Source organism: Pterocles gutturalis, unplaced genomic scaffold, assembly GCF_000699245.1.
Source record: "Pterocles gutturalis isolate BGI_N339 unplaced genomic scaffold, ASM69924v1 scaffold16238, whole genome shotgun sequence".
Lineage (NCBI taxonomy): Eukaryota > Metazoa > Chordata > Aves > Pterocliformes > Pteroclidae > Pterocles > Pterocles gutturalis.
This window is the reverse complement of record NW_010118328.1, coordinates 1-26,514: the sequence shown is the minus strand read 5'-3', so window position 1 is coordinate 26,514 and position 26,514 is coordinate 1. Positions and strand designations below refer to the sequence as shown.

General features: G+C 38.6%; 1 protein-coding gene across 3 annotated transcripts in view; it reads right to left on the bottom strand.

The window, feature by feature from the left end:
• Positions 1-25,976, bottom strand: part of LOC104459383 (alpha-actinin-2) — a 32,573-nt gene extending 6,597 nt beyond the window's left edge. For all 3 annotated transcript variants that reach the window (XM_010076163.1, XM_010076165.1, XM_010076164.1), the window contains exons 1-13: positions 25,905-25,976; positions 22,215-22,296; positions 19,988-20,073; positions 17,178-17,270; positions 16,162-16,392; positions 14,861-15,008; positions 13,179-13,329; positions 7,780-7,888; positions 6,798-6,938; positions 6,230-6,412; positions 5,069-5,203; positions 4,423-4,602; positions 3,910-4,056 (exon numbers count right to left, since the gene is read on the bottom strand). In XM_010076163.1, the coding sequence (XP_010074465.1) occupies positions 3,910-4,056; positions 4,423-4,602; positions 5,069-5,203; positions 6,230-6,412; positions 6,798-6,938; positions 7,780-7,888; positions 13,179-13,329; positions 14,861-15,008; positions 16,162-16,392; positions 17,178-17,270; positions 19,988-20,073; positions 22,215-22,266 (1,656 nt within the window). In that variant the 5' untranslated portion in view covers positions 22,267-22,296; positions 25,905-25,976. The remainder of the gene's footprint in view (positions 1-3,909; positions 4,057-4,422; positions 4,603-5,068; positions 5,204-6,229; positions 6,413-6,797; positions 6,939-7,779; positions 7,889-13,178; positions 13,330-14,860; positions 15,009-16,161; positions 16,393-17,177; positions 17,271-19,987; positions 20,074-22,214; positions 22,297-25,904) is intronic.
• Positions 25,977-26,514: the final 538 nt, after the last annotated feature.

Here is a 26,514-nt window from a genome sequence, read left to right as displayed (position 1 = left end):
AAACCCTGCATAAAAAGGCTTCAAAACCAGTGACTGACGATGTATCTGTGTTGCTGTCCTCATTTGTCTGCATATCATAGTTCAGCTCTGCACTATTTTGAACACTTCTAAACTGCTTGTGTGATTCAGACATTGTGTCCCACTTTCTCTTTTTTTCTCTATGAAGTCACGTTAAGGAAGGAGATACACCAGCGATGCTAAAGATTTATATTTATACCTACAACTAGACTGTGCCCTCAGGCCCAGCCGCCAGCAAGGAGTAGTGGGTAAGCAGCAGCATCCTCGGGAATAACCTCTGGGGTAGCAGCGTGTGTACATGCCGGTTGGAAACCCAAGAGTGTAGAGGGCTGCCCCCTTGCCCGCAGGGAGATAGTATATTTACCACTTGTTGTTGACAAGGGTGACTTGTAATGCTCTCTGTGCTAGCCCAGCTCTGCTGGTGCATGCACTGAAAGAAATACAGCTCTTCCTGCCCTTGTAATTCTTATATGCATGGTGCCCACATACTGCAGTCTGAGAATCAGGGGCATATAGTACCCCAAAAAAACCCTTTTAAAATGCCATATAGTTTTCTTTCAAATATTCAGGATGTAGAAGCCATTTAAAACAATTCACTACGTTATCTAGCTCTCTTTCAAAGGAATAACAACTGCAGAATTAAGCCTCATAATGGATTATGAACTGAAAGATTTTTATTTTTTTGTATATTCTTCCTGGCGAGGAAGATAGGGGCTCCTTCCTCAGATTTATAAGCAAAAGGAGTTGTTTCTAGAAGTACTCTATAAAAGTTGTTAGATTTATGTGTACCAAAATACATTATTTGAAATGGGCAAGGGAGCCACTCCGCATATAAGTACTTTGCTGACTTCCTCAACACACACTTAAAGTCAAACATTAAGATAAGTCTTGAGTTGGAGAAATGCCACAGAAGTCAGACCTATAGCATGCATAAATGGTTCCATTGTGCTTAGGTATTTAAAGCCTACTCATCAGGCATGATATTAATTTTGGGGAAATTTTCTGCCTATTCATCATTGTAAATAGCAGTCCAGTTCTTTCAGTGTATTTTTTAAACTACGTCAGGCATTCAGAAATGCTGCTAAAGCACAAGAAAATTATTACATACACTGCTAATTCCATCTGATATGGAGAAGATAGTATTTTTCATGTTAGTGCTTATGTTCAGATGATTCAGTTTCATCTTCATTTCTATTTAAGGTCATCAAGACCATAAAAGAATCCATTACTGTCTTTTCTATCTAAATTCCATGTTCAGAGCCTTCATTATTTTGTAGTAACTCTGAAGCACCCTGGGTTTCTTTTATTCACCAACACAAAATATTCAAGTGTGCAAGGGCACAGGAAGGATATAAAAATGAGAAAGAAGCCTGCCTCTCTCAAACGTGCTTGTTCAGTGTCTCCTGCTAGCCTGTGCAGATTGAATCGTATCTGCCCATTAAGTTACAGTGTAATTTAATCAGTATAAGCTTCTCTTATAAGTATAAGCAGAAGGCCAACTATGTCCTGGGCTGCATTAAAAAAGGGGTGGCCAGCAGGGAGAGGAAGGTGATTCTCCCCCTCTACTCGGCTCTTGTGAGACCCCATCTGGAGTAATACGTCCAGGCCTGGGGTCCCCAGCACAAGAAAGACATGGAGATCTTGGAACGAGTCCAGAGGAGGGCCACAAAGATGATCAGAGGGCTGGAGGGCCTCTCCTATGAAGAAAGGTTGAGGGAACTGGGCGTGTTTAGCTTGGAGAAGAGAAGGCTCTGGGGAGACCTCATTGCGGCCTTCCAGTACTTGAAGGGAGCCTATAAACAGGAGGGGGAGCAACTATTTACAGGGGTTGATAGTGACAGGACAAGGGGGAATGGTTTTAAACTAAGAGAGGGGAGATTTAGGTTGGATATTAGGCGGAAATTTTTCACGCAGAGGGTGGTGAGGCACTGGAACAGGTTGCCCAGAGAAGTTGTGGATGTCCCATCCCTGGAGGTGTTCAAGGTCAGGCTGGATGGGGCCCTGGGCACCTGCTCTAGTGGTTGGCAACCCTGCCCACAGCAGTGGGGTTGGAACTAGATGATCTTTAAGGTCCTTTTCAACCCAGGCCATTCTATGATTCTGTGATTCTCTTTTATCAGTGTTTCTATCTGTCCCCTACAGAAAGCCTGGGTTGGTGGCTGAATGGTTTTAGATCTTACCTTCCTCCTTTCTTTAACTTGCATTATGCTACTAAGAATATAATTACTGAACTGTGTCAGTGCAAAAGTCTTCCTAGACATTTCTGTGTTGCATATTTATTGTCATAGCCCATCTCCAGCTTGCCTGCAGCTATGTGACATGGGCACCCTCTTCCAGGCCACACAGCCTTTCCTAAGGCTTTGCTCTATTGCATCCTGTGGTATCTCAAAGTCTTACTTCATCTGCAAAGCCTACAGATCTGTAACAGTAGGGCTGGAAGCTAGGATTTAGCTTCTCCCTTCAACACCTTCTGAGGCACCCAGAGATGCCCGTAATATCTCCTTAGCCACTGAACTGGACTTGGTGCGAGTGTGGCAGAGAACTCATCTAAGAACTGTGAAGATACAGGGATGCTAGAAATGGCCATCTGGTGTAAGATATACTAGGACTCAGCCACCTTGTTTCCTTGTCTTTAGGGAGCTGTCAAATCTTTGTGCAAAGTCCCTGGTTTCCCTTAATAGGGTCACTCAAATACTGGCATGTAATTTATCCAGGCTTGGTACTTTGTCTGCTTTTAATAGCTGTAATTGCTCAGTTATCTGCTCCAGTGCTTTGGGAAAGCCATTTAGCATGCTACTTCCTTCCACCCCGGGAAATTTATCTCTGCTTCTGTGATGTTAACTTCTGCTTCCTTAGAAAATACAAAAAGGAATTATGCTGCACTAGAATCACATTAAGATTTTCCATAAAATCCGTTTCTTGTTCTTGTGTAGGTAACCTCTCCTGTGCCTGTGTGTTTCTTCAGAAAGCAGAGGTTTGGCAATTCTGCTTTTCTTTCTAAACTATTAAGGATATTCTAAAATATTTAGCAAACTATGACTGTCAGCATCCAATGCGCATCAAGTATAAGTCCAGATACGGGTAACCATTTTGAGTAGAGCTGGACAAACAGGTTGTTAGTGAAAAGAGAGTGGCATTTTGCTATAGCCTGAAATGATTTGAAGGAGCTGACTCATGATAACAGAATATAAGTCAGGGTTAAGCACAGTCTGCAAACTACAGGAATCTGTACTGGGGAAAAGGCAACAGCCTGGTGCTGCATTTTTTTTCAGTATTTGAAATATGGACTGGGTTTTGAAGGTGGGTTCATGAGAGCACAGAGCCAGCAGAGCTAACTCATGTACAGACTGTTCTCCAACTGGGAATGTCAGACCCCTGTCTGCACATATTTTGCTATTCTGTCTGTTAATAGCTATCTTTTTTAACCCTGTATCCATGAACTGCGTAACTCACAGAAGGAATGAGCTAAGTTTCCTCACAGTAATGTTTTCATTCCTACTTTTTTATTCATCCATGATTAGATAACTGAAAATAACAGCCTCTTATTTCCCATATACAGCCAGAAAAATAAAAGATTTTCCTTGACAGCCATGATTGCCCCAACTATATTCCTGCAAATCTGTTTCTAGGGGGATAAATTGTGATTCAAAGAAAGAAAAACCTGTAATCCACATTACAGCTAAATTTAATGAGATGGAAGCTGCTGGCAAGTACGTAGAACACACTGCACCGCCTTGAAATAAAGGGGCACGTTATTTTCCAAAACATACCGATTTATCCAGTTCTGCCTGTTATTTCAACAAATACTTGACCATATTAGCAGAACTATAATGAAACTTGCTTTTGGGAACAATAAATAGTGCTAGCTGAAAAAAAGCAGGAGTACTGTACCCTGTCAAAATGATTGAAGGATGCTCTGAACTCATTCATTTGTTCCTGGGTGATACCCTTGGCGTCTCTTGTGAGGATCTGAGTCTCAACCTCATTGATAGTTCGAGCAATGGTGGTAAGCAGCAGCTCCCATCCAACACGGATGTGCTATGAGAGAGAAAATACTGATTTATTAAAGAATCAAATATATTCTTCTAAGAGTATAAAAAGTACAGTCAGGAAAAAATCAGGTCTATATATTTATGTGAATACTTTTTCCATACCACTAACTCTGTATTATGACTAAAGATCATTAAAAATAAAAATGGCCTTAAGAAAAATATGGAACTGGTTTCTGAATGGTACGTCTTCACTGAAAGTAAAAATAAGTGAAAATAAAACAAGTCTTATGAGCTTATCAGGAAGTCTGACAAATTCCGTCCTCTGTTGCAGTCTCTTCAGATCAGGGAAGGTACTTATATGGCAGAAGAGCACACAATAAACTAACCAGTACAAAAAGGAGTAAATGGCTACCTCCATAGTATAGTTGGTGTGCTTGTTGTCAAACACCAGTGCTTCTTGTATAAGCTGATGATCTCCTTCCAGTTTGTCAATGTTGTGTTTATAATTAATGATATTGTGCTCATATTGCTTCAGCTGATTCATCTGGTCCTCCAAAGGCCCTGTCATTTCAATAGAGCTGCGGGCAATTTCCTGTCAAAAGAAACAGACGCATCCACAAAACTTGAGCTCCAAATATTTGCTAATTTGACCAATGTTCACATGAATATGTAATATTTTCATACTAAGAAGCAATAGTAATAAAACCTTCATACAGTGTAGATGATAAATTTTACGTAGAAAACACATTTCAAAAGAAATGTGGTATATTTATCGCTGGAATTAGTATTGAGAACCCAGTGATCCTGATATCCTTCCTTTACAGAAAGCAGAAGCTGAATAGTAATTGTGTAGTGATTGATTTTTCAAAGCTACATCTCCTGCTCATCATCAAGGCTTCCACAGTTTTAAAAAAGTCATCTTAACAGGTGCTAAGTACTTCAGGATCAAACAGCTGGTAAACTAGCATGAAGATTGCTGTTGTCCTGTATATAATGCAGAGATAAAAAAATATAAGCCACTTTGTTCATCAGCTTTTGCATGAGGGTCTGATACTCACCTCCATCTTGGTCTGGATCCATGGCCCAATGACATTGGCCTGAGCAGCAAACTGGCGACGCAGGCGCTCATTGGCATGCTGGCGGGCTAGTTCCTCCTGCAAGGATTGATCCCTCTGAGGCACCAGCTGCTTTACCTGTCACAGTGGGAAAGCACTGAGTATGAGTAGGCATAAATGAATAGTTTAAAAACAAATGGAACAAATAAGTCTACAGTTACTAATTTTTCTTACTGGTCTGAAGATTGATATGACACATCATCACTATTTACCAGTTCTGTGCTAACATAACAAATTGCTAACATGGTCTTGGACAGCCTGAACCAGAGAGACTGACATGAAGAGAGAAGAAATTTTCACCTCTGGCTAGATTCAAGTTCAAGACAATTATTTAACTTGAACTGCTATTAGATAAGTTACTTTGTTTTTCTTTGAAACACAGGTGATTTTTCAATCTCTAAGTAATTATTTTAAGAATAGTTGATGCAAAACATCTTATGCTAGCACAGCCATTACGGTAGGATAACATGAGACACATTCCATCCATCATGTATATCTGAAGGTCTCTAATACGTTGCAAACACTTTTTTTGGCTTACCCTTCCGGATTGCCCTGGGAGATACTGAATTTACTCCTTATTGCCTGGTTCTTATAACCCACTGACAGTGTGTTCTTGCTTGTGTAAGTTTATGTATTTGGTAAATCCATATATTTTACACAATCATTTACCTTCATTTACCTTCAGCATATTATCTGTCTTGGTTCCTAATGAAATAAAGTTTGTGTGATTGCTCTAGAAGCCTCTCTTTAATTCCACATGAACTACTGTTTATACCGAGTGAAAGAATACAACCATTTTCTGTCCTTTTAATGGCACCCCCTTGCCCATCCTCTGGCCAGCCACCAGCTCTGCACTAGCCCCAACACATGCTTCTCTTGCCCCGCCAAAAAGGACATAGATAATATTGAGTGATGGGAGCAGGGAATATTGTGAAGCAAGCCTAGCAAACAAAAGGGAGAGCATAAGCTACTGTAGAAAGTTCATTCTGGCATCTGATGACCTAGAATAATTTACAGATTTATTGTAAAGTTCTTGAATATCCTCAGTATTCCTAAACTAGAATACTATGTTACAATGTCCTTTATGTATTTAGCATACATTACCTTTTCCCACTTGCTGCGAATCTCTTCCACAGTAACAGTGCTGTAAGGATTGCTTGCACTTATTCTCATGCTGTAACTCTGAATAACTTTTTCAACTTCATTCTGGATTGACAGTATGGCCTGTCTTTCACCATCTGCCTCTGGCAAAGTAGCTTTAAATTGATCATGTGCAGAGATTAAACTCTAAAATCAGAAACAGCGAGGGAAAGCATTAAAACCTTAATGTTTCTTCCAATATCTGGAAGATCTGCTGTAAATAAGCACACCTCAGCCTCTCAAACATCCTGTCTACATGTATCTGTAGAAACGGGAAATAATGCATAAAGAAACATTCATGAAACAGCCCTCATTAACTTTATCAGGACCATGGTTTCTTCTGTGATCTCTGGAACATGCTTTCATATCAATGAAGAACCATATTTATAATAGAGTAGACATCGCCTATCACAAAAAAAATGTCAAGACAGATAGGGGTTTTTTTCTTACACATGTTCCACTCTCCAAGAAGGAAAAGCTTCCTTTCTTGTTTTCCTTATGACTGTAAGCCAAAAAATAGACAACCATTTACCTGGATTTCATCTATGCTATGAACAATAAACATGTCCTGTAGGTCTTCCATAGCACCTTCCATCCAGTTGTTGAAAGGAGCAGCTCTTTTGGCAAATTCCAGATGAAGCTGATCAATTGTTTCAAGCAATTTTTCCGTCCTCTGTACAGATTGGGAAAGGTACATTCCTTTGTTACTAGGGCTAGACCTAACTCCACACACATACCCACCCATTCACAAAGTCATGCCTCATCTTTTCAAAAGCAATTGATTGTACTGTTGACTGATTTCACCACTTGCTTTAAGGATTCTCACTTAAGTCAACAGAACTAACTGCAGTAAAGATACTTTCATATCCAGTATCTTAAAGAGGGTGTATGCCTTTGAAGGATAACAGGTGAAATTACTTTTTCACTACTGATATTTTAAGTATTTTTGTTATTGTGATCTATCTGCAAATCAATCAAAATATGCTAATCTTGCTTTAGTAATTTCTTGTAAGTATAAAAAGAAAGAGTTAGACATGTTTCCCACCTTGGCATACATCTGTGTGACTTCCTCTTTTCTTAAGGAACAAGATTTTGGAAAGTATCTAAGTGCTTTGGAATACTCACCAGCAAAAACTAACCCAGCAATGGCCATTATCCTGTACCTCACCTGATTAAGCTCAGACAAGTATGAAAAGGTAAGCACAAGCACCTAATAGTTTTTGTTATCCTTGCTGGACATCAAATGCCTAAAGAGTGGTGCTATAAACCGCATGTCACTTGTTGCTGCTTTAGAACCATCCCTGGCAGCTGAGCGCTGTCAAGTCTGCTCTGTGTAATTCAATCTGCTTGCAAATGAAACCACAGCAAAATGAAACAGAGATCTGAGGAAGGGGTTTCTTGCTGCTTGGATTCCAAAGTGGATGCTCAATGGCACTGTTTCTAGATCTGAAACAAATGCTCTATTACCCACTCCTTGCCTCAGCTGAGCTGCTGATCATTGCTATATGGTTTACCTCCAGTGCTTCCCTCCTTTTCTGAGTAAGTGTTCCCAGGCTGTCCCATTGGTCACATATCTTTTGGCATCTATCATTAACACTTGCAGCATCATGGTAGTCCAGTTCACTAAGAAAGAGTAAAGACAAAAATCTGTGTGACTTTCTGAAAGACAAGAGCATTGCAGTGTCCACAATCTTCCACTGTCCACACAATTCTTCCCCTCTTTTTTGCAATATTTCTCCTCCAGGTAAGCCAGTGTTGCAGTATAGACATGTGATGTAGACATTCAGCATTCGAAGAAGCACAGCACAGAAACAGGATCTACCTCTGTTGTGAGAAAAATCAAGTATCCATCTGTGACATCCAGCTATTAAAGAGAAGTTTGTCTAACCATCTTTGTCTCAACTGTTCCTGTGGCACAAGCAATTTGATCTCCTGAAGACCAGAATGCTTCAGTCTGGGGCTTTATCAAGTTTCTGAAGAACAGTACAGTTTTAAATTAATTGGCCTGAAATGTATGTTTTGTTTTATATAATCAAATTATCCTTTCCAGCCTCATATGCTCCGAAATAATTTAACTCAGAAACAGACCTCAGGTTGCATTCAAAGCATCATCTCTCTCTCACAGGTCTGGCAATCCTAATAAGGGATGCCCAGATCTGGGGCACAGAGAACAATGTTCATCCTCCACGCCAGGAACTCCTCACAGAGCTACACCCTCGAACTGGCAGGTTCAGAGAACAGGAATCTCCAGACCTATGTAACGCCACCAGCATAAATCAGTGCACCCACAAAGGATGTAGCAGTTAGTATTGCTTTTTCACCTGCTTAATAGGTTTATATTATCCTGACAGAAAGCAACTTACTCTTCTGCCTAAGACTGGAATAATTTTTTAAGGCTCTGTCCTGAGTCTGTCTCCAATTGAATTTTTTACCTCAGTGGCAGATAATCCCCTTGGTTCTGCTGCAGCCGTCATGACTATAAAATACCTGCTTCTGGCACTTTGGAAGCTCACTTTAATTGGTGCATTACCATCCCCTGAATTTAGCTCTTGGCTGCTCCTTGAGGACACTTTGCCCAGTACTAAACATTGTGGAGATTGTGATTATGTGAAAGCATGGCAATATGAAGCTAAGATTTACTTTAAGGTTTGAACTAGACATTAAATGCAGATAAAATTTTTCCCTTCTTTTGAACGTTCCTCTCTAGGCAATTGGCAAGAGGAATGTAGATGTCACTTCCACCAGTAACTTAGGGAATCACAGGGGACAAAATGAGAACAGAGGTAGCTTTCCTCCATGAAGCTACACTGTAGGCCAGGGGCAGTGTTCGTGCTTCCTCCTCTAAGCTCAGAGTGATCTGGTTTGGGGTGAAGTTGAGAAGTAGTTAAACCATTCTGTTTAAAAGAGGCTTCAGATGTGCTGTAATCAAATGACTGTTGAAAATGAAGAAGGGTAAAACAAGTAAAAATAAAATACCATAACAATTTTTTAAAATAACAAAACCAACCCAACATTGCTAGAATCAAACTGTTACATGTAAGGACAAAGCTGCCAGCAAGCCATCCTATGCAAAGGCTCCTTAACTCAAAAACTTGCTTCCTCCTTTAGAGCAAGCCTTTTTGTTAGCCTTCAATGGATGCAACAAAGCCATCCATTTGTTACAGAATTTTAAATTGGAAGCATGGAGTTTTGGATTAAACAGGCTGAGATATATTTTATTGCTGTAAGTTTTTGGCTGGAAGTTGGTTTTTATCATTACAGCATATTGAGATTGTTAGATGATATTCCTGTGTGAGCTGTGAGCTCACCAAGTGGATGGGATATGGAAATTTGTATTCTGGTCTCTTTTCACATACCAAATCTAATGTACCAGAATATGGACAGAGTATTTTTCCAGATACTTCAGTCACATCCTTGAGAGTACTGCAAATTTTCTTTTTGCTTCAATGGATCACTTATCTCCTTTTGTTGATTAGGATAAGGGCAGGTGTACTTCCATGAAAGTGAGGGACTGACTGTACCACCTCTGGTCAAAGTCCTGGAAGGTAACGTGCAATGTTCCTCCACCAGCTCTGCCAGTGCGGTTCAGTCATTACCCACAAGATCTCTGCTATCCTATTTCTTCCAGGGATATGTGCTGTGGACAAATAGGCAGGAGAATAATATTATCAAAACAACTTTATAAAGGGCATTCGGGAGTCAAAAATCATAAGTTAGATCACCAAGTGGCATTAAACATTGTAGCTCCACTGCCTTTCTGGGCCTGCTGTAGCTGACTTCAGATAAGTTATCATATGTGTGAAAGAATGTTTTTCTGCTCAAAGCAGGAGCAGAGGAAGAAATAACAACTCATAGGAGATTATGACTCTGATTCTATGATTGTTTACTTGGAAATAAAAAACAGTTTTACATTCCTTTACATTCCTATGAATTTTTGTGTCTCTCTCAACAATGAAGCTGTGAAGAGACTAGATTTCACATTGTAAAAAGAAGTGTTGCTTACCATGCATACACAAAGTACTGCTGCACATGTGTTGCAGAGCTTCCAAGAGAACAATCATTCCTATTTGGTTGGTTATTTGAAATCTACAGCCTTTGGAATTTAAAATTCATTAAGCTATTTCTACTGATCTTACAAATAATTCAATCTTATCTGTAAAGAATTAACAATTCAGTCAAATTTTGTCTTGATCCAGAGAAGTACTAAAGTATGAGATCACTTTAGGAACAGTGATAGTGTCACAAAAATAACCTGCTGAGCAACATGCTTTAGCACTGCTTTAGAACCAGGCTCATGTTAATCATGCACGTAAGCACAATTTGAGCCCAGGTTTCCAGAAGCAAAAAGACTCTTCAAATCAGTGTTACAGATAGTGGTCTTCTAGGCTGAAAATAAGTTGCTATACTTATGTGATGGACATGCAAAAAACTACATTCCAAAAATTTTATCTTGATGATTGAAAACATTGAAATGAGCACACAAGACCATAAATGAATACAGCACTTCATATTACAGCTCACTCATGTTCTGTTTAGCATTTGCTATGTTATAAACAGCAAATCCCATTTTAGAAATGCCTGATTTTTTCCAGCTTTGTATATAGCCCTATCCAAGCCTTGTCATGCCTCATTGATAAGGATTTCTAAGTCTATACAGGCTGGAACTAAACAACCTCAGAGCAGCATCCTGTCTGGAATCACCTGCTTGAGCACACACACAAATCCTTTATCTAAACAGCACTAATCAACAATCCTCCATAATAGCATTGTGTGAAAAATTATGTATAAATAATTAAAATTAATATTTAAATAGAAGCTGCCCCTTTGCTTGTAGCTAATAATAAAACTTGACCTTTATGACCTTTCATTCAGTGTTCTCAAAGGGCATTAAGCCAAACTGAGCTACCGAGTCTCAGTGAAAAATCGGGCACTGGTAGCCCCATTGTATGGAGAAGCAGAAATCAAAGTAGCACATCTCTAAAAGCAATGGGCTTTCAGCACCTTTGCAGCCCAGGCCACAAATAACTTGTTTAACTTCACACAGCAAATTACTGAAACAACTGAGAAGAGAGAATCCTAAAATAGGCAGGATACTGTGTTCGCTGGCCTCACCAGAGGTAAAGGACACAGGGTTCAGGACGCTGGTAAGCAGATGCTGGGCTATGTACACTACGTTCCGAAAGCTTTTTATCGCTTGTAAAGCTGAAGCTGAATTAACAATGATTAGGTGTTTCAGAAACTTTCTTTAGTGTAAAGAGGAACAAATAACTTCGCAACAAGGCATGACAGAAGGTGTTTCATAAGCTCCTATACTCAGTGAAATCTCCACTGTGTTTTCAGACTTCTCTGCCCACTGTTTTACTTTTCCTCCTTTAAATAATCTTGAAAAAATGGATTTTTTCTTCTAAATCCATTTGAATTATCCAATTACTGTAAGTGCTGCTGCTATCAGGTATTAACTATATTTTTAGACAATTCTCTCATTTTTAAATTGTTCATGAACATGGAGCTGTTTGTAAGTCATGGTCCTTCACAAGTGAAAAGAGGGCATGTTTTTAACACTTGATTTTTGAGCAGTAACTGTTTTGCCTATTCAAAAAGGTGAGAAACTGAAACTTGGAGAGCTCAAGCCAAGGGCAGGAATCTGAGAATTTTGATCTTGGCTCCTGTTTCGACCGCTACAACACATTTGTTCCTGTTGGCTTTCCAGATTTATACTGCAGGTGAGCAATGAATTTAAGTATGTGCCAAATTGCTCAGATCAGGAGTAGTGCCACTGATTTACAGTACAAAACCACTGCAATTCACTGCATAGGATTATAAAATCAAAGGTGCTTAGCTTGGTGTATGCACCAAGACAACTTTACCAGAAAAAGGACATCAGTATGTAAAACTACAGTCCTGTCAGCGTGGGCAGAGCTTTGCTGACAAAACTGTGCATCGTACAGGTGAATTAACAACCTGCCCACAAACGAAAGCAAGCTCCACCAATAAAGACAGAGTTTAGCCAGAGTAATTGCATCAACACTCAGGACTTCTGCTGCCATAAGGGTGTCTGTCAGTCAGGGGCCTTGACTTTTCACATCTTTGACCTAGGTAGCTGATGTCAACAACACAGATGTAGCCTAAATGTGTTGTAGAATTGTTCTCAGCTTTGGCTGTGTTTTCTCCGGGCGCAGTATGCTGAGTGAGCAAGTGCTGGTCCTGTGGCTAAGTTGATGGAACTGTGGGTGAAAACCTCTGCTCTCCTATAGGAGAGCCTATAGCTTGTGTGCTAAATGGCTTGTGTGACCCTGAGCAAATTTAGTTTCCATATGCCCCACTGCCCTTTCTGTAGAATGGAGACAAGGGCACTTCCAAATATCATGCAAAGAAATTGTGAAAACAAGTATACTAGAGACAATTAAAGCTTCAGGAAAGTCAGTGTACTAGCCACTACTATAGAGATAATTTAGGGATGTGAAGCCTTTTGAAAGGACCATTATACTTGTGGGAAAACACTTGATTTTAAAGTGAAGATGCTTGATCTGTAATTTGTTGAAGTGAAATTATTTTCTAAGTTAAACAACTCATAGCCAGTACCACTCAGCAGACTGTTTGAACTGAGAAACAAACACCTCCAGCATTCCCATCAGCACACAATGGACGCATCCGTAGAGCTAAGGCTAAAAGCTTACTGTTAAGACAATTTTAAAATGTTTGCTTTCAAATAATTTTGGTCAGTTGAATATCTATATTTGGTTGGGGGCAAGGGGGAGAGGAGGGAAAGGTCTCAGTAACCAGCTCAGATAATATACTTATGAAGCTATCTCTGGAATTCTTACGTTGGTACCTATGACACTATCAAATTCATTGGAAAGAGTTTATCACAAAGTTAAATGTCAGCAGCTGCAAGCCTTTAAATGGAACATACTTCAGCTCCTGGGCAATGGCAGCGATCTGTTCCACCCTGTCCTGGTGAGCAGCCAAATCACTCTCAAAAGCTTCATGTTTCCTTAACATGGCGCGGACTTCTGTCAGAGAAGCGGATTCATATTCCTTCTGAAGTAAGATCTGCTCTTTGCCTGAAAGAGGAAATTAAAATATTAGTCATTTTTTACTAATTTTTTTTTATTTGCAAATTTAGTCAACTTTTTAAACTGAGGCATGGTGAAAAAAATCATGTGTGTGAGATAAAGTCCCAGCCCGACTGAAAACAGTGTTAATTGGAAATATATATTTTTAAAGATGTCTCGGTAATTCCTTGATTTTTGCATAGGCTGTTTATACTGGCCTAAAATAGCGAGTATTACATTGCTTGAAACTGCCATAAAAATAGTATATTGGTAAAAACTGGGGCTCTAAACTATTGTGATGAGTCTTTTGTAGAGTAGACTTACAAAACCAGAAATCACACTGCTACACTCAGCTTCACTCTTACTAATGATCTGTTATTTTTTTCACATTCTACCTTCAATTCATTATTCATTTCAGCACTTCCAAACAAACAAAAAAAAGAAAAAATGAGATGTGCGGCTGCCTTTTGTATCAAACACTGAATTCTAAGTGGAAAACGCCAACCTATTTAAAAAAGGCGAGATAAGCAAAAAAGAAATCAGAAACCGAAATATTACTCCTCAGTAGCTTCTGTGTTGGACAACTGAGTCTATACAGACAGCCCCCACAACGGCAGCTCACCACATGGCATTACACAGTTCTGCAAATTCTAGAGCCAGAAGGGACTACTGTTTCACTTGCTATGTACCAGCTTATGTGACGTTTTCCCTGCATAACAACCATAACATGTCACCATGAGTAGTTTATGCTAAGAAAATAGGCCCTCAGGGCTCATAAACAGTGTAGTTTCCCTTCTAGTATCTGTTTGGCAACCATTTACAGCCTTGTATGCTTCCAGCAACTGTGTTACGGGATGGACTCAGGTTTACTTTCACAGTGTGAAAAGATTCTAGCTGGGAAAAGCCAGAAGCATGGCTGAAGCAGGAACTGTTGTCAGGATAACAATAGGATGATAGAGCAGATCTATGTTTAATTGTCCCCAACAGAACTGTATGCCAGTGTACGTTCCTATAGCCATTACAACTACATATAAGGTTAGGCTACCATTAAAAAACAGAACTATAAATGGGGTGGAATCCAGGACATGAAGCAAAGCAGAAATGAGTCCATTATCATGTAGTTTATGTGGACTATACAAAACATCACGATGATCAAATGATAATCAACTCAGAGTAACTCTGTTAATAATTTCACACTTAACCGGTGGTGTCACTGTGTTCCTGGTTGGATTGCTGGTGTACAAATACATAGGAATGCATTAGCAGTAATGGCCTCTATTCCAACGCTGAATATTCCTATTAAGTTTGACTCACTACCTCAAGAGTATGATTTTTACAGTTACATTTCATTAGCAACATGCCTACAAGTTGGGAGCATGACTATAGTCAACAAAGCCTGCAATTTTGTCTGGTATTATTTTAGGTTTCTTCAACTGGCCAAACTACTTATGAGTGAGTTTCTGTCTGGCAAATATTCAGCACTGACAGTTCAACCTTGAATATTAAAACATTAAAAATGTTAAAAGCCATCTCTGCTCACCATATGCCCACTGTTCATGAGTGGAAGCCTTCTGCCTAAATTTCTCAGCCAAGTGTTCAAGTCTTTCCAGTCTTCGTATTTCATTCAGCAGCCACTCTTCATAGCCTTTCTCAGCTTGTTCAAGTCTCTGCCAAGCACCAGCAATATCCTGTGAAGAGAATACATGGCAGAGAGGGGATGAAACTATAATCTCTTTTTATCCAAATTTGCAGATTTCTGATTCATTCACAATTTTACTCCAAAAAGAGAAGTTTTTATGGCCAGATTTTGTAAAAACACAGAATCACAGAAAATGCTGTCAGGCAGCTCAGGAAGTCTTGTAGTCCAGATGTCTGCTCCTAATAGTGTGACCTATTCAGGTGAGTTCATGAAAGGAACCCCTACACAGATGACTTCCCAGCACAGCTATGAATTCAGGTGCGTTCACAATATATTGTTTTTACCTCCCATTTTACAATGTGCATGTTCTTTTATGACATATCTGTCTGTTATCAAAATAAATGTGCTTTGCTCTTGGAAGTTGACAATAGCAAAATAACCAGTATCAAGAAGATTTGGTGCATATTTTATCTGGAATACAAATTCATTTCACTTTCTGTGATGCTCAAAGTTTCGTGAACTTCCTCAGAAACTCACACACATGGGTAGGAAACTGAAGTGACAGGCCCCTTATTTTCTGCATATGAGGAGTGGACAATGGCCCTTTTCAGATAGTGCAATCATCTGTTTAGCAAATCTGAGCAACCAAAACACAACAATAGAGTGAAGAAACAGGTTTGCTATATTCCACAGGAAATGTTTTGACCTACAGTCAAGTCACAATACTTATCAGTAGATAAGACTTCTTGGCACTGACTATTCTTATCTTCACAGATATAAGAAAAAGAATTTAATACAAAAAAATAGAAAAAGCAGAAAGATATACTGAGTGGTGTCTGTTTCTTTAAGTCTGATGACCAAAATGCCAATGAAATCACTGTGAGTTTTGCTTAAATAAATAATATTTGCCCTCACTGATAGAGAAGTATTGTTAACACTCCCAAAGGAAGCTCTGTATCATCTCACATCTCAAGACAATTCGCTCTTGGCGAAAGCCTTCAAAGAGGCAGGAGCACACTTAAGAGAAAGCGAGATTCTAGAATGAAAAGGAACATGTAAAAAGAATGGTTTAATATCAATAAAGTGCAACAAACTGAAGTTTCTGAGGATGACTTAAAATGGCATTTCAATCCTTCACGCTGAAATTTTTGTGAGAACTTTGATAAAAAGGAGAAGAGAGTATTGATGCCTCCTTTACTTACTGAAACCATTTTTCCCTCTGATGGCATGAAAGCTGGCCGGTTGCTGATTCTCAGTTTTGTCTGCAGGGTGTTGAAATTGATTTCCAGTTGACATTTCTCTTGGACTTTGGGAGGTTTGTGTTTGCGGCGGTAGTCCCGGAAATCCTCTAATTTCTTCTGCATAGCCTGCATTGTTTTTTCTGGAGTCCTGTTTTCCAGCCAAGGAATTGTCCGGCGAATCCATTCTAAAAGCTTTTAAACCAACACAAACAATTGAAATAAAGGCAATGGAAAAGCAGCGAAAAAAGATCAAATTGAATGCACAAATCCTAATCACATTTGCTCCATTTTATTATTATTGACTTCAGTTGATATCAGTGCCCTAATGGCAAGTAAGCATAAGATTTCCAAAGCTGAACAATACTTTTTAAACTAAGTGCCAATGCAGCACTACTGACTTTGTGTCTATGATCTCGTTATGCAATAAAGACAAGGGAGCTCTCACTTGAGCACTACACATCTGTAGTCCTGACTCAAAAAATCTGCCATTTACCAAGAAAGGACAGAAGGAGCACAATGTGCTCCCTTTCTTCATTCATTTACTGCCTGTGTTCACAGGTGCATTGTGAACACCCTGAGAGACCTTATCCGGGTGTGTTTTGCAGTACACAAAGCCAGAGGGCTTGCTTGGAGTGACAGGATCCTATTATGTTCCAAATGTGGTCAAGGATGGCTGTCTTTGGAGATTATAGTGACAGCAAGCCTCATCTTGGGGCAGACCAATGACAATCCTCAAAACACCCTTTTTGGCTCATTATTGAGACTGAGCAACTTGATGGAGGTCACATAGGAAGTCTGTGGCAAAGGAGCCACCTGAACTTTGACATCTTGGGCAACTGAGGTTGGTACCCTACCACTGTGAGATTTACCCTCCTAGTGTCTTCACTTTGCTGTCTTGCAGACAGTGCATGAATCTTTCATGTTTCAGTATTTCACAAATATAATTATCACCACATTACAGATACAGTTGTCTTTACCTCACTTGCTAGTCTCTCATACTCTTCCATCAACCTCTCATTTTCCTGATTCACAGCAAGCACCTTACAGATCCGGTTAGCTGCAGTCTCAGCCTGTAAAACACAGCAAATGAACAGGACATATTATTAAAATCATTCTGAGAAAGGTACAGGCCTGGAGAAAGAGAGAGAATATGGCTGCTACAAATAAAAATCACATTGTTGTATAGTTGTTGATTTGCGCTCCTGGGATACTTAGAGATATATTTACCCTCCTTCTGTAGTCACAGATTCCAATGGCCTGAACAAGGTACAGATGAGCATAGAAATCACCTTGTTGTACAATGAAGCCTTATTATACAAGGGGGAATTTCACATTGCCATTATAGTTATCTAAGAAATCTTTTGTTTTCAAAGATGACATAGGCCATTCTTAAACTTATCCTATTGGGCTATTTTTTAAAATGACACCAAAAAAAGTATTAGATTTGTTAGCCACACTGGAAAGACATTGCATGTGATTCAGGGGTCCCAGACCACTCTATGTATGCACATCATATGTACATATACCCTTGAGAATATATGCAACTCAACTACTGAAGCAAATCTTCTCATGCCTCCTGCCAAATTTATTCATGAAGGCTGTGTGTAGTTCTGTCGTATTTAACGTTTACATTAATAGTTTGGCATCACAGATCTACACTTTCATACACATGTGAGTCTGGAGTATATCTAATCAAATAAATATCTGTGTAGACTCCTGTGTTACAGAGTTTTTAGAATCCTCCTTTTGCATGAATAGCAAGACCTTCATACCCAGAAGCAAGAGGCACAAGAGATAGCTGTGCTGTGATAAGGTATAGGAGGCCCACCAGACAGGAACGGAAATCAAATCCTGAAGATTAAGGAAAATTATCAACTATTTTAAAGGTTCTTTGGGTTTTTTGGGTTTTTTTTTCATATAAATTGGGTTATGTCCAATTGTAGGCTAGAAATGTATGAAGCAGAACAGTGGGAAATGCTACATTTTTAAGTGAGAATCCCATCCTGTGCGACAGATCTGATGTTCCTGCCTTTTTTACTAAGAATTTGATCCACAAATAATTCTGTTGGCTTCAGTAAGAACCAGGCACAAATACTGTGTTGGATGTCTTCTGTGCCTTTCTGCATCTTCAGGCATCTTTGAAAATCTAGCCCTGAATTACTACTCAGCATTAGTAGGTCTAGAATAGTCTCAGTCTCCAGAAGTCAAACGTTCTTTTATGAAGCAAACACATAAGATTTTGATGTAGCAACAAAAAACAACTCAATTTCACAGTACCTTCAAATACAGTTTTTCTGAAATAGTCTTTATAAAAATCACCAAATAAAGACCCAAAATTAGAAAGAGGAATGTCCATTGGAATTAAAGTTCAACTTGCTACACAACATGTAACTAAAACAGGTTCAGGTGTCGGTTAAACAAGTATTAGTGCTCAAGTAATATTTGCAATTGTTAATCAAAACCACAAAGTACTAAATTAGGGTTTTTTTTAATAAACTAGTGGAAATGTCAAACAAGCAATCAAAACCACAGCAACCTGAAGGGACAGTTGATTAATACCTGCTCTGCTCCAGCAAAAGCATGGTAGAAGCAGGACACATATGTCATGATAGCTCTCTCATCGGGTTTGGGAGTGTTCACAATATCTACAAGGCAGGGGGAGAAATTAAAACAAAACAAAACAAAAAAAGAATCGAGGAGTAGAAAACAAGATGAATTTTAAAAAGCACAACATTTTGTCATTCTGATTGCTTTCTTGTCCATAGTTCTGTACTCTAGAAACTCTACAAAGCTGTAACAAATGTAGTGTTAGACTGGTGGTTGTTGATAGAGTAAAACATACACTAGAAATTGAACATAAGCTCTTACAAAGAGGTGGAACTTTTCAATAAGCTTGATCCTGCAGTATCGTCACAGGAGGAGTGATCTTAATTTTAGCGGGACTATTTGCTTAAGAACTGGCACGCATATGTCTGGTGACTTAGAATGTAGGGGATTTTTGACCAAGACTCAGGAAAGACAGCCTACATTTTGATCTGGAGAGATGTTCTCTGGAAGTTGCATGTGGATTAGTTATAACCTTAGCACTATTTATCAGTATTCTTTATATTACTAATACCTGAAGTATGTCCAACTTTGAACTGCCTTGCTTTTTTAAAATTTTCCTTCGTTTCACAAGAACATGATTTCAGAGCTCTTCTGAGATGTCTGTGTATGTTTCTGTGTCTATTTTGCATAGTGGCAACTTTTTATGTTGCTGTTTGTACTTACCATTAAGCATTTAACTTTTTAAAAACAATCCTGAAAGCATAAGAAAAGGGTTTATTTTCTGAGCATCTGTTATGATGATTTTGACATCCGTAGCAGGAATAATATCCAGCAGGGAGAAAAAAGATAGCATTCTGCTATTAAAATTGTTTTTTCATTATGAGCTTATTTTCCTCTTGCATTTTTAAAGGTGCTTCAGATGAATGCATACAAGTTCAATTAAAGAGAATAATGTCCTCTATCCCTTTCAGTAACCAGCTGTCAAAAACCTCCTGGATATTATTAGTAAATATACGGAAAGATAAGACAGGAAAGTTTGTTTCTATGGAACAAATGGATAGACTACTACTGGCTCTACTGAGATAGTGGCTCACAGAGAGAATGAGGCAACAGGAAAAGAGCTCAGGTCTAAGACGCTGTCCTAGTAACTAGTGAGGAAAAGATTGGAAGAGGAAAAACTGCTGAAAGAAACAAGACAGAAGGTGAAGGATGAGATCTGATCCATCTTCTACAATCTCACCTTCTGGGCACCAGCAAACGCATGGTAGTAACAGGAAACATAAGTCATAATGGCTCTTTCATCAGGTCTGGCAGTGTTTACTACATCTGTATAGAGAGAAGAGGGTTAACTGCTCAGAAATTCTCACAAGGTACTTCCATCAGATTATGCTGATGATGCCACCTCAGTGCTGTAAGGATTTAAAATAAATACACCATTATTCAGGTTGCAGCTGTTTACTAGTATCACTGCAAAGCTACCTGAGCTTTAGGAATCAGTAAATAGAAAAGATTTAAATCTCCCTGAATTGGCAAAACATCTGAAGGCTGAGACTATACAGAAGGGTATTGCTACCTTCTGATTTGTGAAAGCTTCCAAGCAGATGGCACAGCTGGCAGATCTACTGGGTTCAGCTTCACTGTCACTCCAGAACAACTTCATCTAAATCACTAGAATTATTCCAGAGTTAAACACAGCCACTGACAGTCACAAAAAAGGAGTGAGTACAGTGTATATTAGCACAGGGTCCCTGTGACTGACAGGGTATTGACATATATTGGAAACCTGTAGAATTCCTGCAGTCCAGAAATACATTCTGTGCTAAGAAAAGCTTAGAGAGTAACAGTTTTGCAATCCCTGCACTAATCTGTCTTTTTAGGTAACAGCATAAACAACAGAAGAGTTTGGCTTGGCTGTCTGATAGCTTTGTCCCTGTTATGGCAAGAAAGAGCAAAAGCACAGAGAGGGTGCTATCAAGGTATGGGTACATTGGTAAAAATGGACCTTTTCAATACTTAATAGAGAAAGGCAGAAGAAGGTGATTTTACACCAGTTATGGCTGGGTGATGAATGATGCTAGTGCAGGCTGCAAGGATTCCTGCCAATGTAAGGAACTGGAAGATACTGGTGTGAAAAGGCCCAGGAATGAGGTGACAATTTCTAATATTAACAGTGAGATTTCTAAGTTCAGGACGAATGTATTTACTGATTTTGCATCTACTTCACATAGTTATGAACAAAACTTTGCAAAGTTTCCACTGAGAACACAGTGGAAGTAAAGAGAGTCAAAAATTATAGTGAATATTTAGAGGGTGTTAGAAGAAGCATGATTTCATTTCCCCCTTCCCTGACAAGAAGGAGACTAGTAAGATAAGGGCAGAAAATCTGGTGAGGAGTGAAAAAGGTATCTTACATTGTATGTGAAGAGAAAAAAACGAGGAAAGGAGAATGACAGTAGCAAGTGCTCAGTGGTAAGGAGGTAGCACTTCTGTTTATTCCTTGCACAGTATTTCAGAGTAAAATAATTAAGTGGTGCTTGAAAGGGGAATTGCAATTCAAAAAATGAAAACAATTAGTTTTGAAGAATTAAGTTGAAATTAAGACATCTATTCAGTGAAGAGGTTACAACATGAATTTTCCAAATCATCCTGTATTGGCCTAACTTTCCAATCAAAAACTTCAAGGGGAGCAGACACAGTGAGTCTGAGTGCCCTGGATAATTCCCCTGTTATCACTGCTCTACTGACAAGCAACCAGAGAAGAGTCTGCATACTTGGAAAAGAATGCTTTCAACTAGTGTAGGCTAATTCCAGTACTTTGGCACTATTTTTTGCCTGGAGTACAAAAGTTTGGTTATCTTGAAGAAAGTAATGAAATTTAAATAATTATTTCCTTGTTATTTGTCAAAATACTCTAAAGATTATAGGATAAACCAAATATGCAACTATTTGTTAAAACTATCACTGCAAAAGGTTTACAATTAAAATGAACAAAAAAATGCTTCCCTCAACCTAGCTGTCTTTCACAGGAGGCACATTGTTAGTATATTTTGAAAGTTATGTACTTCTATTTCTATTTCTGGCCCTCTCACTTAAATATTTTTTAAAAGTGAATATGCTTTAAGCTGCTAACAGTTTTATTTCCCTTTATTAAACTTAGAAAGACAAGGATTATCTTTTGATCCTGCATTTTACCTCCTTTATCACAGTAGGGCCATGTGCTGAGGTTAGGGCCCAAAGTACTATAATAAATACAAACAATAACAAACAATAAGGAATGAAGCAAAAAGTGAGTGAAATTATCCAGTACATGGGGAACAAGAAGGAAAACATTGTTTGAAAACAAAGCAGGGTGCTCCATTGTGATTCATGTGGAAGGAATGTTGAAAACTTGCTAGATACAAACCAAAAGAAGTTTTACTGTCTCCTGCTTGTGAGTAACATAAACTTCATTAAGATATAACTCTCACCTTCTGCATCCAACATCTTAGGGATATCCAAATGCTTTTCAGCAATTTCCATGGCAAGGTTGATATTTCCTATGGGGTCATCCTGCATTAAAGAAGAAAATACAGCTAGTCAAAGATATTTTTTTCCTTGAAGCAAGACTACAGTAGGTACACTAAAACTTATTCTGTTTTTCCAAACTGTAAACTGGAGTCACAACTACCGTTCTTCAAAAAGCAGAGTATAGGTGTGTGAACTTTTGGTCTATCTATTGCTATACTTTCAAAAGAAAATAGTAATAAGCTGTTATGCACAGCTAGGTCTCTGCTGCAAGTATGTTCTGGAGGGGAACATAGATAATTTATGCAGTGTACACTCATAATTCTGAGTTAATGCTGAATGACGTACAGCAGCAATACATACAGTCAAGGCCACTGGTCCAGTAGGCTGTACTAGAACATTCATCACAAAGTTAATCTTGCATGTTTTTATACCTTCTGTATGTTATATTACGGTGATATGAATTCTGCTGAGTTCTCTGTTGGTCAGGTGCATGCACAAGAAGCAGCAAGCATAGCCAGAAGAATAGTTCTCCAGAAGAAGCAAAAATTCCCAGTTTTGGCTTGCACAGACAAATCTGTATTTCCTCTATAAACTGAATTTTAGAGCTGTGGAAATTCAAGAACTTCCTCTGGTTTTGAGATTTTGATTTTGGTTTTTGAAGGAAGGAGAAAGGAAGCAGCGAGCACAGTTCAGATAAACAGTACATATTTCATGTCTTACACTACAAACAGCTGTTGCTGACAACTGAATAGTGTGTCAGATTAGGGCTGCTTTTAAGTCAGCCTTCCTGGATCAGCTTTGAGAGAAAACACCTTATGTGAAATGGCAGTTCATGCCATTAATGCTAGTATTATTATTTTCACGTATTCACAAACTGCTAAATGATCATAGCTGCTGTGAACAATGCCAACGTCTACAGAGAGAGGTTGGGAAAATAGGACACAGAAGAGCAAAGTTAGAAATGCCAAAGGGCAGTGAAACAATGTTAACAGGTTTTCTGCAGGGAATTTCCAGAGCTTCCACTTGAATACAAACACTTCCTATAAAAGGATCTAGTCTCAAGCATGCTGCTTTTGTTTCTTTGAAATGAACTTAGTAAGATTACTTCCTATGGAATCACAGCAATCATTTACATTTCACAGAAGTCTGTTCCTCATATACATACATATGCCAGGTATCATAAGCAGTGAGGCCAGTAAATGTCTTTCTATAAACCTATCACACTAGATAGCCTTTCCTTAAAAAGCTTCATGTTCAATAAAATGTGTTATGAAAAAGAGTCGACATTTTGAAACCCAACAATTTGGGTATTATAGAATACAAAGTCTCTAATCGCAAGTTCTCACTCTATCATCATTTAGCAGTTTTGTGTATCACTGACATTAAGAGGAACTTAAAATGTGGACAATATTTAAAACTCATGAACTTATTTTTGCTATTACACGAGACAACATGTGTAATACTACATTTACTAAATGTGTATATAAAAACTCTTACTGAAATTAAATGGGACAAAAATCACTAAATCTAAATGAGACCTATTGACTAGGATAAAACACTTTGCTTACGGATGAGTGATGAGCACCTCCTACTTCTGTGCTTGGTAATAAGTCCATGAGTAAACAGTGCTCCACTGGTAAAGGATTTGTTTAAAATCACAGCAACTACTGAATAATTGGAGGAGATCTCCATTACCCATCCTTTTAAACAAAACTACAAGCCATAGTAGCTAAAAATCTCTGCTACAGCTAAAGAAATACCTCATCTAACTTGTCATAGTCAAGAAGATCAGGCCTGTGTCTATGGATAAGGGCGTTGAAAGCAAGGCCATTTTTCCAGCTACAAGTTCACACAAAACACATTTGTGAGAAAAGGAAAAGACAGCATGCAGGAGATAAGAAACCAAGAAACAAGACACTGAGACAGCTGTTAATGTAACCAAAATGAGCAGTCAATCAAACACAGCCAGGTCAGAAAAGCGAGATCTATTTTAGGATTTTTCTGCATGTGCTTTACGTGCCACAGCTCAGCCTCAGTTTGAAACCTGACCTGTTCTTATTTTGGAAACTGTAAGAGGGAAACAGCAATGCTGAAGCAGATCTGCTTATGTTCTGTTCCCTTTTCTCAGCACTCATATATAGGATGGTTATACTGTGAAGTTTAGTACTGTGTACCACTTTTTAAAGCATAAAATCAATCAAACTAACTTCTGTTTGTGCCATGCTTAAGCACATGTACACAGAGACAGGTAGCGTAGTCATTCCACAAATCTTTTTATCCATAGGAAACATTGTATATAGAATTAGAGAACAAGCTGCTGTTGATGGCTAATATTTTGCCCTTTGGTTCAGATCTGCAGTTCTCTTAACAACTGCCTAAATTAAAATCTTATGCGTTTAGGAATAAGTTCATTTAATTTCCATCACTGCACACCTTGGGGACCCCAGGGTAAATTTAACATACATATAAAGCAGACTATTTTCAAATAAGTTCATTTCATTCATCTTTTCCCTCATCAAAGGGTTTCTGATAACAGTTAATTCCACTAGTAAAATCAATCTGTAATGGAAGGGCATGGAATGGGAATGGAAAATACAGTCAATGATTTACCAGTCTCTCTCACCAAAAATGAAAAGTTGAACTCAACAAATTAAAACCATGATTAAGTTTTCTGTTTTACTGGTGTTTACTGGTGTTTTATTGAGAGCTACCATTAAACATCAATTTTCCACTTTCTTTCTAGGTTTTATTCTTCAGTAATGATACCCAGAAATTATGACATTATTACGTGCTCCTCATTGCTCCCTCGCAACCCAAAGTGACTGGTATCTTTTAGGAAACATGCATTTAGCCACGAGTAGCACCCTGTAATAAAATACATTATTACGTGCTCCTCATTGCTCCCTCTCAACACAAAGTGACTGGTATCTTTTAGAAAATATGCATTTAGCCATGCGTAGCACCCTGTAATAAAACAGTTTTGTAATCCTTGTGAGGTACTACCTAAGGAAGTTAGGATATCAATTTTGTTTCCACTTGTCTGGAAGTATAGGGAGAAGTATAATCTAAGAATTGGTGAATATTTTCTGTGAGGTACTACCTAAGGAAGTTAGGATATCAGTTTTGTTTCCACTTGTCTGGAAGTATAGGTAGAAGTATAATCTAAGAATTGGTGAATGTTTTCTGCGTAAGACTAGTAACTTATTGCATACTGCTGATTACCAAGGGCAGTGTTTGTTCTAAGGAATCTTAGGATTAATCATCATCTCACTGGTTACTGCTCTGCAATCTACAGCCATTTACACCAGACACAAAAGAGGATGGATTGTACAATACTATCAATGGTGAATGGAGAATTACAACAGATTTAACATCCATATTGGGAAGTATAAAAGTCTTCAAGTGCCTGGCAGCTGAGGACCAGATTATTTGCAATTAAATACTGAAGTAATTGTAATGGGAAGGAAAGAAGGACACAGGACAGTCATGAGGCCCTTTCCTCCATGTCACTGATTTTTTTAAAGGGAGCATAGAAAGCCAGTCAGAATTAGTATGCACTCCTCAGCTTGTCTTTTAGAAAACATGCTAAGCAAACCAGAAGAGAGCCAAATCACTGCAGGACAGCATGCTGTACCACCCAGACTGATGACCTTATTTAGCTTGGAGTAGTCAATAAGATCAGGTCGGTGTCTGTGGATAAGTGCACATAATCCAAGGCCATCTTTCCAGCTTTACAACAAAAAATAGAATGGAAAAAATTAGTTAATAACGTCATGGCATTTTACAGTTTGATCCTTGCTCAAGGCTTAAAATCAAGCAGGAACTCTCCTATCAAATCTTGACACATGTTCTGTCAACTCTCATCCCTCTGAGCTTTTCTGTTACTGTGCTCTTTTTCCTGTACTATGTATCTTAGCCTACAGCCCATACACACTTTAGGACTCCATAATACTTTTTAGGCAGTGTACGTTATGTGCAACAGTCCCTGATTTAAATTGCTTAATTTGTGCAGTGTTCCAGGATAGCTCAGAGTACACACTCATCAATGAAAGTGCATAATCTCCTATTACACTTAGAGCATGTTTGTGAAAAAATAAAAGGAGAGCAAACCTGCAGTTACTTGCATTTGCTGAAGCAATTGACTGTTTCTGTGTCAGTCATTTCAGACAACACTGAAGCAATTGACTGTTTCTGTGTCAGTCGTTTCAGACAACAGTCATTTCAGACAATTGTCATTTCAGACAATTTTAATGGCACAAC